Source organism: Cyprinodon tularosa, unplaced genomic scaffold, assembly GCF_016077235.1.
Source record: "Cyprinodon tularosa strain WSP-4 unplaced genomic scaffold, ASM1607723v1 ctg554, whole genome shotgun sequence".
NCBI lineage: Eukaryota > Metazoa > Chordata > Actinopteri > Cyprinodontiformes > Cyprinodontidae > Cyprinodon > Cyprinodon tularosa.
Window position 1 is genome coordinate 15,082 of NW_024039290.1, and position 19,145 is coordinate 34,226.

At 38.3% G+C, this 19,145-nt stretch overlaps 1 protein-coding gene across 1 annotated transcript in view; it reads left to right on the forward strand.

Annotated features, from left to right (window-relative positions):
* Positions 1-240: 240 nt before the first annotated feature.
* Positions 241-19,145, forward strand: part of prx (periaxin) — a 45,905-nt gene continuing 27,000 nt past the window's right edge. Inside the window, exon 1 of the mRNA XM_038305272.1 lies at positions 241-443. Coding sequence (XP_038161200.1) covers positions 386-443 — 58 coding nt within the window. The 5' untranslated portion in view covers positions 241-385. The remainder of the gene's footprint in view (positions 444-19,145) is intronic.

The window sequence follows — 19,145 nt, forward strand, 5'->3', positions numbered from 1 at the left end:
GTCTATTCCTAACAGCAAACACTTACAAACGCAGACATTTGAACAGAAAGAGTTCTTTCACTCAGGAGCTTTCACAAAAAAATGAAAAATTAAGTTAACTGTTCTTTTATATGTAGATAAAGTTATTAAAAAGCATCTCATCCATCCTTCCATCCAACCCTGGTACTCTCCCCCCTCTTTCCCTCTCATCGTCTGTCTATTCAGCATCCATGCTGACAGTGTAACTCAGTGTCCCTCTGACCCAAAGAGTCAAGCTGACCCTCCAGTCGCCTCCAACACCCACTGGCCACCCCCGGCTCTGCTGCAGAGCTCACCCGGCTGCACAGCCTGTGTGTGGGCTGTTCCGTCGCTTCATTTCCTCCATTTACGCCTCGTGCTGCGGATCATGTGTGAGTGTCTGCGTGGGATATTCAGAGTCACCTGGGCGCCCTCCTCCAGTACAGGTCAGATTGAATTAATGTGAAGTACGAGAAATGAAACAAAATGTTACACATCGATTATACTTTCAGCTTGATTTGGTTTTATTCATTAAACTGTGTAATATTGTTGTATTTACTCATCAAAGCTTATGTTTCTATTTGTTTTTCATGCTTTTAAAAAAAAGATAAATTTGTTTAACCATCTAATATACCTGGTGTACCAGAGAATGACTTTAACCAACAAACACCAGCTGAAAATGTCTAGAAAATTGTCCAAGACGAGAAGTAAATCCTGAAATAAAGCAACTTTAATCAATTTTCCTACAGTCCCTTACTGTTACACATCAAAGGTCAGAAGTCAAGGAAACATCCACTTCATATTATTTGTGTTGCTTTCCACAGTAGATTAATCATACAACAACAACCTCATTTTATATAGACTAAAATATGCACATAAATTCCCTAGATGTCTCATTATATGATAAAATAATAAGACAATGAAGGTTCCTGCACGTCTTTTAATAACTTAAAAGGACCTATGCACTTTGGGTTGCTGATTATGATGGGCTGCAACTTACAGTATTTCTTTGAAAGCAATAATTAGGATTGCAACAGAGAACTTTTTTTTATAATTATTTAGAACATTGGAACAATCAAAGGAAAATAGTACATAGATTGGAAATGTGGGACTGTGGATTCACATAATGAGCAATCCGTTTTAATGTAGAAAGACTGAATTTAGAATAGAATAGAATAGAATAGAATAGAATAGAATAGAATAGAATAGAATAGAATAGAATAGAATAGAATAGAATAGAATAGAATAGAATAGAATAGAAATACCTTTGGTGCTGTATGTTCAGGAAGTGCCTCTCCACCATGGTCTGGTCAAAGATTGGAAACATCTACACCACAGCTGTCGAGTACGGTGGTAGCAGCATCATGATGTGTGATCCTCATGCTTTTTACAGAGAAGGTGAATAAATAAAGAAGGAACCCAAATTTGAAGCTTTTGGCATTTCTTAATCCTCTCGTATATCAGCTGTTGGATGATGATTGGATGTTGATGGACACTTCATGTTCTTGGCCTGGTTCTCTGACAATGGTAGAGGAGTCTTCCTCAAACTGGACAGAGTAATAGAAAGTAAATTAAAGTCTTCAGCCTCTCCTCATATCAGCAGCCAGGTGGCAGCAACCTGGCCAGAGTTGGACATTGCAGGGGGAAACAATGACTAACACACCTAAAGTGATTATTATGGATAAAGCAAGCAAAACCTTGGATTTTCCAAAGGTGGTCTTTACCTTTAAATCTCTGCATGTAATGCGTTGCATTGCTCTTGGTACTTTAAAGCACACATGCAGATGTTCAGGTAAAAAAATCTATTCTATGATTTTCTCCATGCATCGATCTTGAGTTAGGCTGAAGCCAGTATGAAGCTTGGCTTGTTTGTAGTTCATAACTTTGCAAAAAAGTCTAAAACATTTGCACTATACAGGCCTGACCTTCCAAAGTTTTGCTTGTTTTAAGACGTGTGAAAACTGATCTTAAAACTAGATGCAAACCTTTCTGTGTTTATGACTTGATGAATATGCAGACAGTATATTTATGACCAAAGGGCAAAATCATGGCTGGGGGATTGCAGGTGCAGATTTGGCATCTATTTTTAGCACATTTGAAAGTAAAGTTCAAATTTTTTGGAGTCATCGTAGCGACAAAGGAGACCTTGGTACAATGGTAGACATTCAAGAGGGGATCTATGTGCAAGTCAACATACTTGGATTGTCAAAAATAGAATTCTTTGTATACAGTGTGTATACAAAAAGACAATAAAAGTTGTCAAAGTCTAAATCATGGAAAATATTATTATTAGGAAAAAGGATGTTTAGGCAGGCAGAGACATATAATTGCAGCGGGAAGCAAACAGTTTTTATGCAACTAAACCAAAAAATAAAAAATAAAACACCATGACTGAACTTAAATATTATGTCAAGTTTTATAAATAAACTGAACTGAATATTAACAGCCTCCAAGAAGAAGGAACCATCATGGAGCCTGTAAAGAGACACTAGATGTGTTTCCATGAGTGTCTTTTTATGCGCGCTTTAAAGCATAGAATCTATAGACTGATAAAAAATGGTAAACCTTTATTCAAGCGAGACGGTTTTAAACTTTTTGTAAAAATAGTAAATGTCCAAAAAGGAAACACTTCTCAAATAAGTTCTGATATAGTAAACATTAACCTGACAGGACTGATCAGCATGTGTTCACTGCAGGCATCCTACCCTGAATGTAATTAAAACACTCACTAAAACCTTGCTCTATTACTAATCTATGATCCTCGGTAGCTTGCTACTTCTGCTCCTTGTTTATTACAACATCAAAGTATGATGAATTTACAATTCATATGATTAATTTGCTCCAAACTAGAAATGTGTTGTTTTGTTGTAACATATTTGAAAAGTGAGCAGTAAAGGTATGTTTTTCCAGGTTTTATTAATATATAAAAACACTTTTTGTTTTATTATCTGCTTATTTTTTTAGTCTCTAGTGGCCTTTCTTTTTATTATTTCTGAATAACAATCTAGTTGGGAATTTTGAAAATAAATTTGTTTTTACCAAAGGCAGACACATTTACCTAAAATGAATGTTACTTATTAAAATAAGAGAGGTGTGAACATCTTGAAGGCGATAAATAAAAGTAATCCCAATCAGTAAGCTATGCACTCACACTCATCTATTCCCATTCTCTACTGCCAGCCGGCCAGCAGGTCCTCTAACCTTTTCTCAGCATTAGCAAACATTTAATTCACCTGTTCAGAAAAAAAGATACAACCTCCACTTGGTCTCTGAGTCTGTTTGTTTCCTGAAGTTGCCACCAGCTCTCAAAAGGTTTACTAATGTTTGAAGTTAAGTCAAGATCTGCAGCAAATGCGTCATGGACATATAAGATGGTATTATCAGCTCTTGTCTTGGAACAGGACAGGGGTTGAATTTGCATGACGCTGTTTAGCAGTACGAAGGAACTGTGCTGCGTGTGGCTGTTCAGTGGCATGAAGGATCCCTCAGGGCCGAAGTTAAAACCAGAGGTCACCTGAGATCATTAAACTTAGGGTATACACATAATGCTGTAAAAGTCCAGTTTTTCTTGGTCATCTATGGGGCCCAGTTTCCACTGGTCCCTGAATGTAGAGTTACCTCAGAAAGTGTCCATATAATGTTGCTAACAGGTGTGGATTCGGCCAGCTCTGATTTCCTGCCTCATTTAAGTGCTGACGAGGGTATAGTTGTGATCTGGTGAAACCTCACATCTATCCCCTGGCAACCCACCATCTCCCCAACCGCACCCCCCACAACAGCTCACCTTGTTGGTTCTATTAATCCCTCCTTCCCAAACTAAGACACTCGTGTCTAAAATGATGCTGCAGGGTGGTCTAACTGAGATCTTCAAATAACTAAACGATATGTTTTACCACTAATATGGTGTCCAGAAGATAACTCCTCCCTTCTGTTACCCCCATTGCCTCACCCTGACTCCCTCTTTCTATCGTCTGACCCAGCCCTTGTTTCAGGTCCCAGGCCTCCCCCATCTCTAAATCCTGGCTTTGTGAGGGAACTGGGCTGAAACAATGACCATGTTAGCTGACAGAGTGTTGGCTGCCTGATCTGTGCTGACAGCGTCTCCTCCCTTACAAACCCAGCCATGCCCGACAGTCAACTGCTGGATGAATGATGCCAGCTGAGTAGAAAGGGTGTGTGGTAGGTTGGATAGGGAAAAGCTTTTAGCTGCAGACAGGGCTGCTTTCCTACAGGTGTTTTACAGTTTGGTTTACCTTGGGCTAATAATGTGTTTTAAGTTGTATTGCTTCATGGAAATAAAGTGGACTAATAGCTGATCTATAATTTGGATTTTAGATTTTATCCTCCTTTCAGCTCTCATCAGGCCAGCTGAGATTTTTGTCTGGGATCAAATGGATTTAAGATAGATCTCCACCCATGACTATATGATTGATTATGTAATAATTTAAGTTGGAAGCAGATGTATTAAATAAATATGTTTAGTTTACTAATTGTTTAGAATGTTTCTTTTAATACATAATGCAACGATTAAATCAGGGAAATATATGGAGTGAATTTTTTGACAAAACATTGCATACAAAAAAGCATGTTGCACACACACATAAAGCATGTTTCACTATCTTGACACCGGCACTTTTCAGTTGTTTTGATTGGATGGTGCTTCCTGCTGTCCGAATGACAATTCTTCATTTATCACATGACTTTTGGCAGAAACTTGCCGCGGAGTGTGAAGAATTGTCTCGTACGCAAGGAGAGGCTGTTTTGTATGCGAGCAGAGATAATTTTGTACTCGGGGAAAATTTATAAATGATATTTTGAGTGCAACGTTAGAGTCCGGCTTGTAAAACAATTTTTTTTTGTGCGTGCAAAATATAAGGACAGTTATCACACAGTTTTATTTGTGTGTGATATTTGAGGAGAGTTTGTAACACAAGTTTTATTTGTAAACAATAAGGTTTATTTGAGTGCAACATGCTTTATGTGTTTGCAACATGCTTTATGTGTGTGTGCAACATGCTTTTTTTGTATGCAATGTTTTGGCAGAAAATTCACTAAATTCAGCAAATTCACAAAATATTCAATATTCAATTGTGCAAATTCACAAAATATAGCAAATATATGTTAAAGCGGTACTAAACAAAGCTTATTAGCTTATTCTATGAAAAATATTATCTTTTTAAATTACATAAAGATGGGCTTATCAAAGCTAATGCATCTATTTCAAATCTATTAAGGATCTTCCATGTATAAATGTCAATTATGTGCCTTTTGAGTCTTATCAAAGTACCGTAGGTTGAAACTTTCATTAAGGCTCTACAGCATGAGTCCTAATTTCATTCATGGCATCCTACATCATGAATCCCATACTCAGATGCAGCACTGAAAGACAGCTACTAATTGGGATCCAGGGGAGTTTACAGCTATTAACGTTCACCGATTTGGTGTTATGTTACCCTTTGGACCTATTCTAGTAATGACTTCCACTAACAAAAATACAACCACGTCTCTAACAGAAACTGCTGAGTTTGTCAGCATCATTAAAACAAAGCATGTAGTTTGTCTGTGGCTGAACATGGATAGCAGAGGGAAGTGAAGGTAGGCTTTGCTCATTTTAGGCATGTTTTAAAGATGACTCTCCTTAGCTGGAAAAATACAATATCCATCATAGATTGAGCACTTTCACAGCTTCAGCTCACAATCACTAATCTCAATATTGCATTTATCTTGCAAAGAGGATACTGTGCTACTCCGGAAATAAACCCTTAAATTATTTTTTACAACCCCTTAATTAGGCTTTTATTATGCTCTAATTGAAGAGATAAAATATCCACTGAGATCTCTTTTACCAAAGTTTCCTGGATAGCAAAAATGACAGCACATGTCATAGTTCACAAAATTGAATAGAAAATATAAAAAAAGTAACATTTAGAATATTAGGGGCTTTGGAATGAGGATTAAAATGCAGGAGTTAGAATTAAAGTAACAACATGAAGATGTAAAAGGTGTAATTATTGGAGATTTAAAACACAGGAACTTTAAAAAAATAATAATCTGAAGTTGTTGTACTTAGAATGGAACAGAAGGCCTTTAGAGTCACACCTAGCACCAAATACAAGAAACCCCCAGATTGTTCTAAAAACGAATAATATTCTCCTAGACAAGCTTCTCTGTATTTTTAATGTCCTAGTGTGGCATTTATCTGCCATTAAATGATCCAATGGAACAAACTGCAACAAAATGATTGCTCTCCCTTGGCTCTGCTCTTGGAGGATATTTAACTTGGGTTTAATCACAATCACTGTCTGGTACACATGCTGTACATTCCTTTGCTGAGCTCAGATCAGAAGGGATTCACACTGTCCTGCTGAAATCCAGGCAGAGACACACACAAACAACTACACACACAAAAAGCAGCTGCCTCCTTTAATTACATTTCACTTTCTCTAAAATGAGATCCAAGCACTGCTGTTTCTATTTTTTGCTGCTCGACTTAATAATAACTTCCTGACATCATCATCATCAGTTGGAAATTCCACCCAGAGATTTGTTCTGTGCAAAACCAGAAATATCTATTTTGGTATAATCCATTTTTTTTGTTTTGTTTGTTGATTTAATCAGGAAATTCTAATTCAAACACAAAATGACTTATTTGAGGAAAATAAACAAATATTTGGGGAAACTGTCTAATTAGTAAGAATACACATTCCTTTATTCAGAGCTTTAGGGTAGCTCTGTGACTTTGGTGCAAGTTGTGCTACAAACAGATGAAGAAGTGTAATTATGTTTGTCAGAAACATAATTACCATATTTCCTCATTGTTTATAATGACTTATTATATTCTCTGGGTGGAATAATGCACCTGCTCAAGCTTTAAAATGTTCTCTGTAATCCACACAGGTTCAAAATAAAGCATACAGGCTCACATAACCCTCTTCTCCACTGAAAATAGCAGGTTAACACGTGGTTTTCAAGCATGGGTCGACCGGCTAACAATCGGCATTTGGCTCCCTTCCCATTGCCAAAAAAAGCTGGGTCTGACCCTTTGCTGGCAAGCTGCGTGGCCTCTGCCCCTCCTCGGCTGTGTGTCTGGTGACACCATCATGCTGGGTTAGCTTTGATGATGTCTCCAGTGCGACAGAAATCAGGAAAGTAAACAACGGAGAGCATCATGGAAGAAAGCCAGGGCATAAGTCAGGGTGTGTCCCTCTGAATCCCTCTCATCATTGCTGCTCCATGTTTATCGAATGTAAAAAGGGTTTTTTCAGTTTGTTAGATCAGACATGGCTGCCACTGTGTGTTGACGTCGGTACATTACGCTCAATCGTATCATGTAAAATAGTGGGTCAACCCGGCTCTGAACAGAGTGGAGTCAATTTTAACACGGGTTGCTTGCCGAGTCCTTTGACCCGGGTAGACACATGTTAGTGAGCTGTTCCCACTGCCACTGAAAGACGATTGTTCCCGGGTTTAAATGTTTTTTTCTGCCAGTGCAGAAGGGGTAATTGGCTAAGATGCACCACCACGAATATTTGGTTAAATGCTTCACTGAAGTTGTACCCTACACTCACGCTTTTTGTAGCCATCAAGAAGCTTTTAGTATCTTTCTGATTAGGTTTGAGTACTTAGCAGGATGTCCACACATTTTCACTGCTACATAAAAGTCCTGGGAAATTATCCAAGCTTTGTTTGTTGGAACACGTGTGTCCAAGTCTGTCTCTCATTGAGCAATCTCATTGTTGAATTAAGGTGAAACTGAAGAAATGAGAGTTCCTCCTCCTCCTTCATTAATCCATCCACTTGTTTAATCTGTTAGTGCAAATTAGGCCTTTGACCAAAAATTTAAATTACGATTTTTTTAAACCAATGTTTTTTTATTTGATTTTTGTTTGCACTAACTCAAGCATGAAGGTGTTTAATTTCAAAATTTCAGTGTTTTTGTTGCCTTGAAAGCTTGCTTGTCCATTCCTGAATGGACAAGCAAACTTTGTGTGAAAAAATTTATCTGCAGACCTGCGCTCTACCGTTCTTTGAGGGAACAAATCCACTTTAAATGTATTACCACCACCGAAAGGGCTGCAGTGAAAAATTTTGTCTCTTACTATTGTTAAATCTAATGTAACCAAAATTGAATGTCTCGGAAAATTGCATTTTGTTAAATTGCAATTGTATTGCAATTGCAATTAATCGCCGAGCCCTAGTACCAATGGCAGCAAAACAGACCCTCAGCATGATGCAGCCACCTAGTCTGATAACCGGCCTGTTGTTCTGAGGTTTAAAAGTGTTGTTTTCATCTCCTACAACCCAGAGGTTGTCAGTTTGGCTGAACAACTCTGTCTTTTCTCATCATGAAACTTTTTTCAGAAATGTCCTAAACCAACCAATATCCATGAATAATTTTTAAATAGTTTAAGTCAGACCCTTAAAGATATGTTTAATGTGTAGCTTTTGAAGGTACATTGAAGGCACTTTTATCCAAATATATTTAGGGATGTAAACTTAACTATTAGCCTGCAGGTATAATTTAAAACTTTTGCTTGCAGTTTGTGATTTGTTTTATTTTTGTTGTTTTTTTTCTTCAATAATTTAAGCTGTTCTCTTTGGAAAAATGTCCACCTTTAAACAAAACAAAAAAAGCTAATCAAAAGTATCTCTAAAGTGTATATTAACCTTTTGTTTATACCTAACTTGTACTTTATAGTCAGTAGTTGATCTATAAAACATATGCTATCAGATCAATACAGCTAAAATAAAAAGCCAGAACAAAACATATCACTATAGATTTTAACTTTTCTTGACTTTATTGTCTTCTTAGTTATTTTTTAGTTCTTATATATTTCATTTTAATCATCTACTAAGTCTTTTTTCTGATTCTGAGTTCTGTCAGTGCAGCTCATTTAGACAGGCAGCTATGTCAGACCTCATGCAGTTCTCCACCCTCTTTTATTATAGTAAAGCAGCCCCACCTCTGCCTGCCCTATTATGGCAGCGTCTGCCCACCCTCCAGCCAATCAGCTGACTGAATTCCTCCCTCCAAGAGATGCCATGGGTCTGGACTAGGCCAGAAATTCAGTTAGGGGAGCAACAAGCTGGCAGCTGGGAGGTACGGGGCAAAGGGCCTTAGTTAACAGAAAGAGGGGAAATATATCTGATAAAATAACTACCAAAAAGAAGGTCACAGATGCTGAGGCGAACGTGAGACACAGAGAATCACAGAAAGAATACTCAAGTTCTGCTGCAGGTGGAGGTGTGTCACCTTGGAGCTTTGGAGGAGAGGCATTAAGGTTGGAAATTAGAGGTAAGCCAGCTGCAGGTGGTTTAATTATCTCTTTGCTGATGTCTGAGAGCTTTCTGGTAATGCTTTTTGGAGAAAAGATGGCTTTGGGGAGTAAAGAACCCACAAGCGCTGATAGAAAACACAACAGGTGGCCCTTTATGTTACAATTAGTGACACTGATGGCTCATTTTATGAAACAGAAGTGAAATTAAAACCCTTTTTCTGGCAATAGCTTGGCTGCACTTCATCTGCACTCAGCTACTGTCTAATTTTTACTTCAAATTACCCGGAAACCTTGTTTAATTTTCTGAAATGTCAGTATAACTTTTGGCAGCCTGAGAGTCATGCAAAACGGTTTATGAAGCAGCCTGCAGACTCCACAAAGCTTATTTTGGAGAGTGCAACAATGGAGCGCTGTTGAAATACAAAGACAGTTTAAGTGAGACAGCTGCCGCTTGTGTTTATTCCAACATGCCAGTAGCTGGTTCTGAACACTCAAGTATTCATTTAGGTTTATGGTATTTAGTTGCAGCGTGACATGTCACTGGAATTTGGTTTACTTGCACAAGGAACTTTTAAATATTATTGAAATCATCTTTATTACTTTTTGTTTCCTTTTGACTATTTTTGCCAGTATACCACCCATAAAACCCAATTATTTAACTTTTAAAACAAAAACAAAAAATTAAAAATACAGCACGCTCTCTGGGTGTTCAGGCGGTGTTCTTACTGGCAGAAGGCAGTCTGTCAAATAGCTGAATCTGAATGTTACACGGCAGCAACAGCTGCAGCATGACAGTCATAGGATCTGTTTGTTCCCCCAATTCCAGCTCCGCCACGAGCTCGCCCCTCAGCTTGGTATGCCCGATCACCCAAAGTGGGTACTAAGATGCAGCAGCCAAAGGATTCTCTCTGTGAAAGAAGATATCCAACATATGTGTGTCCCTGAATTATATAATAAATCCAGTAGTAGCTTTTAGATTGTAAAAAAAAAAAGACCAAAATTAGACTGTAAATGCAAAAGACAACCTGCTAGGCGGTGGTTCTGTTCTTAATGTAGGTTATCATGTTGCCTTGTTTGAAGAAGAAATTACTTCTCATTCTAAAAATAAGGTAGTGGCAGCATCATGCTGTGGGGAATGCTATTCTTCAGCAAGGCAAGTGAAGCTGATGGAAGCTAAACACGGAGGATGCTTTCAGAGCTGCAGTGAATGGATTTAAAGCATATTGATGTACTGGAATAGTCCAGTCAAAGTCCACAACTACAGTAACCATCTGGAGCAAGACTCTGATACTACTGTTTAAAGATATTTTCAATCTTGATAAGCTTTTTTACAGAAAAACATTTAGGACAACAGACAATATTTTTGCCCCTGCATGTGAAAAACTGATGAAGAGTGACAGATGTTTTGGTCAAACACAAATCTAAATGAAAACTATAAAAGTTTTTGGTGTACAATAGAAGACTCTGTACATGTCATTTAAACTACATGAGAAGTTTTAACAGATGCTTTAATGCTGCACGAGCAGCAGGGACGTGTTGTTTAGTTTGAAGGGAAATCATTTCAAAACTGAGATGATGGATGATGATGATGTTGATCACCAGTTTCCTGGCGACAAACTTTGGGCGGTGGGCAGCATTTTGCTTGGACCAGAACTTATGGGTCAAGTGGTGTCATGAGTTGACCTCATGAGGAAACGCCGCCTGACGTACATGCAGAGGTAAACATCCCTCAGAAAGGTCAGGCGCTTTTACAGGAAAGATAATTTATTTGGAAAAAAAAAAAAAAAGACTCCAGAGCAGATGCTATCATCACATTACAGATGATATTAAAAGCTTCAGTTTTTTTATTTATTTTATTTCCACTATCTCTAGCTCATCCCATCAAACAATAGAGGCTAGATTTGAATCGGTAAGATATATCTTTTTCCTGTTTAGATGGAGGCATTTCCTGTCCACAGGCTGAAGCCTGCGGGTGTGCCTTCTTGTTTTCTATGTGATGTTTAAGATTTGGGCGGGAAACACCCTCCAATCTATCTCTGTAATCACTACTGATTTAGAAATTGAGCTGCTTGGAGGCTGATTTTATCTAAAGAGGCTCACAGCGGCCACACTTCCGAAACGTCCGACTAAGACAGACCCAGTGAGACAGAGGGCTGTAGGGCCATACTGAAGCCTGTTTTAGGGCTCTTTAATTCAACCTATCATCTTCTTACTTAACATTTATTCTCATTTAAGGCCCCTGCTTGGTTTCTATGGTGAGATGTTAAATTTCTTAATAAAGGTCCACCAAATAAGAGTGGAATCACTGATCAAGATCCCTGGAAAAATTATGTATAGCTGTGCTGAAAACAAAATTAGATTGTATAAGGTTATGATAAGAATGATTTTTTAATATTAGGAACCTAATGTAGAAGGTTTTAGTCTGTAACTTTTAATGTGATCAATAAAAAAAAAAAATAATAATAATAATCTTTACTGTTCTGATTGACGTAGAGGTGGAGTAAAGCATAGCAGCCAGATGCTCTGCTAATGAAATTAAATTGATTACTTGAATTGGTCATCAACAAATAAGCATGCAAATATAAAAGTAGGATTTTTGGCAGTTGTTTGCAATGGAGCAGATGGGTTCCTGTAAACACAAAGCCAAAAGAGACAGAGCAGGGAAATAAAACCTTTGAGATTTAAAATGTTGCTGTTCAAGGGGTTATGGAAGTATTTCTTAACTCTTTTAATCATTGTTTTCTTTAAAGTTGCATCTAAATGAAAGACAAGACTCATTGAATGATGTCCCTTAGATAAGAGCCAAATGGAGAGGTTTAATGGTGAATGTTTGGAGTAAACCAAAATATCTAACGACTGCAAAGCACGGGGATGGAGGAGTGATGATCCGGGCTCTTGTTATATCCACAGGACCCTAGCGCCTTACAGTCAATAAGTTGACCACAAACTGAGCAGTATCTTCCACTCACCTGAATCAAACAGCTGAATTATTTCCTCAGTATGCAGCCGAGTTCTCCAGAGTCCTGCTAACGAGCTGCTTATTTGACTCTGATGTGATGCAAGACATTGGACCTCAAGGACTGGAAGTGAGGAACTCTGTTCTAGAGTCAAATGAGCGGTCATGTCTCCATAAGCTGATGCTCAGCGTAAACTGGGTCATGCAGGTTAAAAATTAATGTTGTGTTCTATAAAAATTGGCCAAAACAATGTGAAAGACTGATATCATTGTACAGAAACCAAAATACTGAGAAGTTATTCATAAAGTGGAATCTACATGCTTTGGAAAGATGGATTTTACTATGATTATCATTCATTATGTTATTGTATGTTTCACCAAATGTGGAATATGCTGTCTGTCTTTTTACACATGGGCTCATACTTGAATTCTGGTGAAACCCAGATCATCTTTTTGTTCTGATTCTTAAAGAACAAATTCAGAAATTTTTTTATATCCTTTTTTGCATCTCTGCAAAATAAAATGCTCCTATAATATTCATGAATGATGGTGAGATTATTTCACTATTTCTTAGCGATTTAGTTAGAAACCTGCAGACATATAACTGGTGAAGATTCATCCAGGTCATAGTCATTCCGAAAAAAAGTAAAAAAAATAATCCACTGGACTTTGTTTCCAAGTTTGAAGACATTTCGCTTCCCATCCATGAAGCTTTTTCAATTCAAAATGTCCGAAATAGAGTTGAGTTCGAGGCTTTATAGAGTGGACCAAAAGCAAAACCTTCTTTGGCATAGAAAACATGCCTTTTGAACCGGATGAACAGTCCGCCCCTTAGGAATAGATATAATTTGGGTTCTTTGTTAGCCTGCAATACCCGATACCTGTCTATGTCTCTGAAAGGAGGGTTGTTAGGGTGAATTGTTGGCCGGGCTGAACAGGGGAGATGTTCTGTTCCCCTGCATTGGGGTTGCAATGATAGCGGGAAGGAATCAACTCTATCGCTGCATTTTAGGTTTTTAAAAGCTGAAACCTTTATCCAGCCCCTCTGTTTAAGGTTGGGTTTTACTTTATTAACATAGATGGCTTCCTTCAGACCCCTCTCAAACCAACTGTCTTCTTTTTCCAAAATGTGAACATTCTGGTCCTCAAATGAATTTCGTTTGTCCATAAGATCAGACATATAACCCAGGCTGAAATGTTCATCTAAGGCCAGTAGATGCATATTGGTGTAATTGCATGGGGCGGGTCATAAACCAAACCAAAAATGTTTTGTGTGAACACAGCAGTAAATGCGTTCAAACTATTGATGCATTCAAATGTTCGGTTCATGTTTCATTAGAAAGGCTCTCGTCTTTAAATGTTGGTGTGATCAGGTCATCTTCAAAAGACTCTGGCTGCTTTTTCTGTTCTTTTCTTTGCCTAAAATCAAGTAAAGTGGAGGACAAAAGAAATGCCAAGGCTATAAAATGTATCCAACTGAAAACTAATATCAGAAATCATGAGTTTTGGAAGAGCGATGAAATTCAGCAAAAATGTGATGCATGCATCATCTCTTTATAATTGTTCATCTTGTATTTGTTGAGTTTTTCGTCAATAACTTGCTTTAATAAATTGCTTTGTTAGGACCAAATACATTGACGTTCTCTGATAACAAAGGTCATACTGATCCAGTTTAAATCAAATGCAGTGCCAGGTCATCCGTGAAATTTCCAAGCCTTTTTTGTTATCTGAATGATTCATAGGTCAGAAGGGAAGCAAAGGGAAAGTTTGAGGAACATCTTTGAAGCCTTGAGTTTAATGCAGTCTGTCAGTTTTATTCTGCAACCTGCTTTTGTTTTAATGAGTTGATCCAGATTATGCCAACAGAAACATGGAGAGTAGGATTTAAACGTCTGATGTTTACAGTCTGACTTCCATCCGGCATACAAACTGCTTCCCCTCCTCCAGACTTGTGATTGTCCTAAAATTAGATCCAGGAGGAAAAAGAAAAAAGTTGGTGTTATCTGCTTAGACTGCCAACGATTGTGAAAATGTTCAGCAGTATTTCCTGAGTTTGAACTCTTGTGCCTGAGGAGAGGGGGTAATATTTTTGTGTCTGGTTTCTCCTGATAAAACCTCGCTCTGCAAATAAATCCCAAACACATCCTCAGCTGTCTGTCATGTGCTCTGTCCCTGCTGCAGCGAGTCCTGTTGGAGCGGCGTCATTATCAACTGTTTAAAGCACAGCGTGGGGCTTGTTTTTCTTTTGGCAGACAGCTGATTCTTAATGCCAACCATAACATCTATTGATGTGTCCATGTCTAATAGACTTGGAGAGAACTCAGAAAATGATGAGTCCCTGTGGTCAGGTTCAGGAGTTCTCCTCTTTGTTTTTGTTTTTAAATATGTATTATGATAAATGCTTAGGTTTAATCAGAGTGAATGAGGATGGTTTTGTAAATTGAAGTGAGACTTAGTTGCTCCGTGTACCAACTGTTTCCAGAACTGTGAATAATTGGAGCAGAGCTGCTTAAACCTAAAGAGCAGAGGCTACAGTTTAATAGCCTCATTAGCATTGAGATGCAACAATTTTGTTTGACTCTGGAGCAACCTCTGTCATCCCAGCACCGAAACAATATCCAAGAAATAATGACTGAATGGCACAAAGGATAATAATAAGATGTGGATTTATATATTATTGAGCAACCAAGATAATGTATTGGGTTTTTTTTATGTTGTTTTTTTCTAAAGTGTTATTATCAATCTTCTGTTGCATTAATGATTAGAGGTGAGTATTGGCATGAGTGTTGCGATTCGATACATGTAGCGATACTTGGGTCACGATACGATATTATCACGATATTGCAGTATCACTATATATTGCCATATTTTCCCAAGCTATCAAAATCAAATGATGAGATAAAACAGCAAGTGCTGTATATTTTCATCAGAAAATATTGATTAGGTATTATTAACCATGTTGTTTGGGGTTTTCTTCCACTGTGACTGCCTCAAATACAGATTTGGTGCTGCACGCACAGTTAAAGGGCTCCACAGCGCTTTCTGCCAGAGTGGTGGTGCAGAGGTAGCCCATTTTCCCATCAATGTTTTATGTAACCATTTTTTTTTTTTAAATCGACACTAAGAAGTGAAAGATCGATATTATATTGGGCAGCCGAATATCACGATATATCGCCAAAACGATTATTTCCCACACCCCTATTAATGATCTCGTACTGAAATATATCATATTAAATTTGAGCCTTTTTGCTTGTTATAAAACAAATGAGTTTAAGTTGGTTTTCAAGCTGTTTATGGTTTAGATCAGGGGATTTTAAAATGACAATATCTAGAAGCAAATTAGCAATATAAAGAAACAATAGAAATATGTTTATTATCTATGAAGTTTAGGTGAATGCTGACTCCTCCAGTTTATATGTCAATATTAGTAGCCCATCCTGTGACTCAGTACCCATGAAGTAGCACTTACTGTATTCTTAAAAAGGTTGGTGACCCCTGGTTTAGATGGATTCAAGGCAGGTTCACAAGGCAAATAAAGTATTTTGCATCACATCAAAGTAAAGAAAAAAGACATAAATGGAACGTGAAAATGTTTTTATAAAAGAAGAAATGTTTTAGATTTTTACATTGATTAAAAGTTGCTGTAATGAAATATCCTTGGCAACACCAGAACATTTGCCATCAAAGTCTCAAATTTCACAATAGAAGCACAGGTGAAACTTAACATCACAGAAGGCTGCCAAATTGTTCTGTATGCACAACTTTTGTATTTGCTTGGGGAGACCTTATTTTTGGGAAAGTCCAAGAAGTGCTGGAAAAGTAGATCACCTTGGTTCCTCCAGAGCTGCATCTGGATGACTGTAGGATTCGCCAGTACCTCCTTGTAAGTCTACCCACACACAGGGTGAGCTGGAGGTAGGGAGGATGATGAACAGTCCTTCTAGGGCTTTTTTTTTTTTATGCCACCTGAAAAACTACAGAGCTTTCATTATTTCATCGTTTAACATTATTTCCTCCACATTCCATTTTGACTGAAAAAAAAAAGCTTTGTCTCAGCTGCACTCTGATCCCTGTTCCTCTCTCGCTATGCTGTGCTGCTGTTTGTCAACACCTCAGTTCTATGTAGTAGCACGAGGTGACAGCGGAGCAGTGAACGTCGTCACCGCATGGGATTCAGCATTAGCTGCTTCCCTGCCCTTCTCTGTACAGTTAGGGATACTATTAAAAATCTGTTTGCTCCGTCTAAATCCACCTCAGCATTCATGTGTTCAGGACGTGCAGTTGGCACAGTTTTTAATGCACACCACCCATGTAAAGAGCAGTGATGGGCAGTAGCGCCGCTACATGTAGCGAAGCTATTAGTTTAAAGGAATAGTACACCCAAAACATGATTAGCCTTCATTTTCTACTCACCCCCATGCTGAACAACACTCTGGAGTACTTTTTTGATATCTCAAATGCATCTGGAGATCTGGGAGGCTTCTTGCTGTCTGCTGACATTCAAATAATGGAGGTCCATGGCGCCCGAGGCAGAAAGGTCCATAAAAGTCCACAAAAAACGTGTCAATATTCCTCCATACTGCTCGTCCAATGTATTCCAAGTGTCCTGAGTGGGTAGCATCCAGAATTTACTCGAAACGAAGTAATTTAGAATGTTTTTAGAGCATAAACAGTAGTGTATAGGATTTCCTGAAAGCGCGCGCCGGCGCGTTCATGACGCTACGGAAACCGCGGCAGACCAAGCCAGATGAAAGTGCGCATTCAGCTCGGCAAAGAACTCATGCTCTTCCTCAACACTGAAGTCCTCAGACCTTTTTCTTTCGTTGTTTCTTTCTTTGCACAGGTAAACGGCACATTTCTTCTTCTACGCTTGCATTATCGTCAGAGCAGACGCTGAATGCGCACTTTCATCTGGTTTGGTCTGCCGGCTTCCGTAGCGTCATGAACGCACCGGCGCGCGCTTTCAGGAAATCCTATACACTACTGTTTATGCTCTAAAAACATTCTAAATGACTTCGTTTCGAGTAAATTCTGGATGCTACCCACTCAGGACACTTGGAATACATTGGACGAGCAGTATGGAGGAATATTGACAAGTTTTTTGTGGACTTTTATGGACCTTTCTGCCTCGGGCGCCATAGACCTCCATTATTTGAATGTCAGCAGACAGCAAGAAGCCTCCCAGATCTCCAGATGCATTTGAGATATCAAAAAAGTACTCCAGAGTGTTGTTCAGCATGGGGGTGAGTAGAAAATGAAGGCTAATCATGTTTTGGGTGTACTATTCCTTTAACTACATTTTCCAGTAGCTTGACCGTAGCGTCGCTGCTTTATTTATCAAGTAACTTTCCTGTAGCGACGTTATTGTTTTGATCAAGTAGCGACGTAGCGTCCACAAACGCTACAAAATCCAGGGCAAAACTAAGAAATGAAACCAGGTTTTGTATTTTGAAACAACAATCAGCCACAAGCTACTGTAAATAACAGTTTCAGCTGACGCTCTTATAAGTGGCGTAGTAGCACAGGCACACTCCGTGGGGTTAAACAAGCGCACCCTTTCCGAGGCTGTCGTTCTGTTGGCTGGAAAGGTTGCTAGGCAACGATGCAACTGCAGTCTGAGAGAGCAAAACAAATCCGCAAGCAGAGCCTACGGATTTGCGAGCGTAACAGAGCGCGGTTTGTGCGCGAAGAGAAGGAGGCAAGCGAGAGGAGAAAATATCTGTGCAAGAAGCATTAAATCTGAGAGAAGAAACAAAGAGAGAAGAGAAGATATTTGAGAGAGAGCGCATGTTTGGAGTGTGAGCATTATAAGTTTTGAGAACAAGAAGATGAAATTCTTTTCTCAAATTGAAATGATGTGCTCTTGCATTATGGCAGGATAATTCTCCCATGTGTGCCACTAAGATACTCTAATTAGAGAGCAGTAGTGAAACTTCCATATTGTATTTTCATGGCCTAGTTTACCTGACAGGATGTTTACATAAATCTGTTTTTAGGCTGTGCACAGATAAGATTTTTTATGGAGGAACAGCTCTACCGTATATAAAATAAATACATAAATAAATAAATGCCCAATAAATAAATAAATAAGCATTCAATTAATTGCCTCCAAAAATACAATGAATAAATATGTAGGTAGAAATTAAATTAAATGGTGAGACATATATATATGTATCTCTTAATTAGCTTCTTTATTTTTTCACCTTCTTTTGTAAACAGTTTTGTTTGTTACTTGAATCAACTGTTTAATTGAGGTCTTTGTTAGGGTTTTGTTTTCCCTAGAGATGTCCATTGAATGCAAACTCATAGCCATGTCTCGGTGTGTAGAACACTACACAGTACCTTTAATTTGGTTCTAATAACAGCAGATTGTTTACTAGTTTGTTTACTAGTAATTACTTTAGTTTTTATTTTAATATGCTGATCATAAAGCAATGTTTGCACTGTGATATGTCATTGGCTGATCTTTAATAAATATTTTAACTAGTGTGTCAGACTCATTTTGAATTGACATTAGGTTGGTACAACGTTAAGTAGCTTCTGATGTAGTTAAGCTACTTTTAACACATTAGTGTAACTTAGCTTGCTATAATTCTTTAGGTGGTAGCTTTTGTGTAGTGACGCTTAATTTATTGTTGAGTAGCTGATAGCTTAGCTCACTACACTGGACAAGTAGCTTGCCCAACACTGGTAAGGAGGCCTTAGTCCTCGAGATGGCTGACCCGGGTTCAAATCCGACCTGTGGATTTACTGTAAGAAAAACAAGCCACTAGTGTCGTCGAAAAAAAAAAAAGTTTGTATTTGCTCGATGGCATGTGTAGTGGGCGAAAAAAGTATTCAACCATTTACCCTAATTAAATGGAGATCGATGGATTTCACTCAGTCTGCACTATTTTCTTATCTTTGCAAAGAGA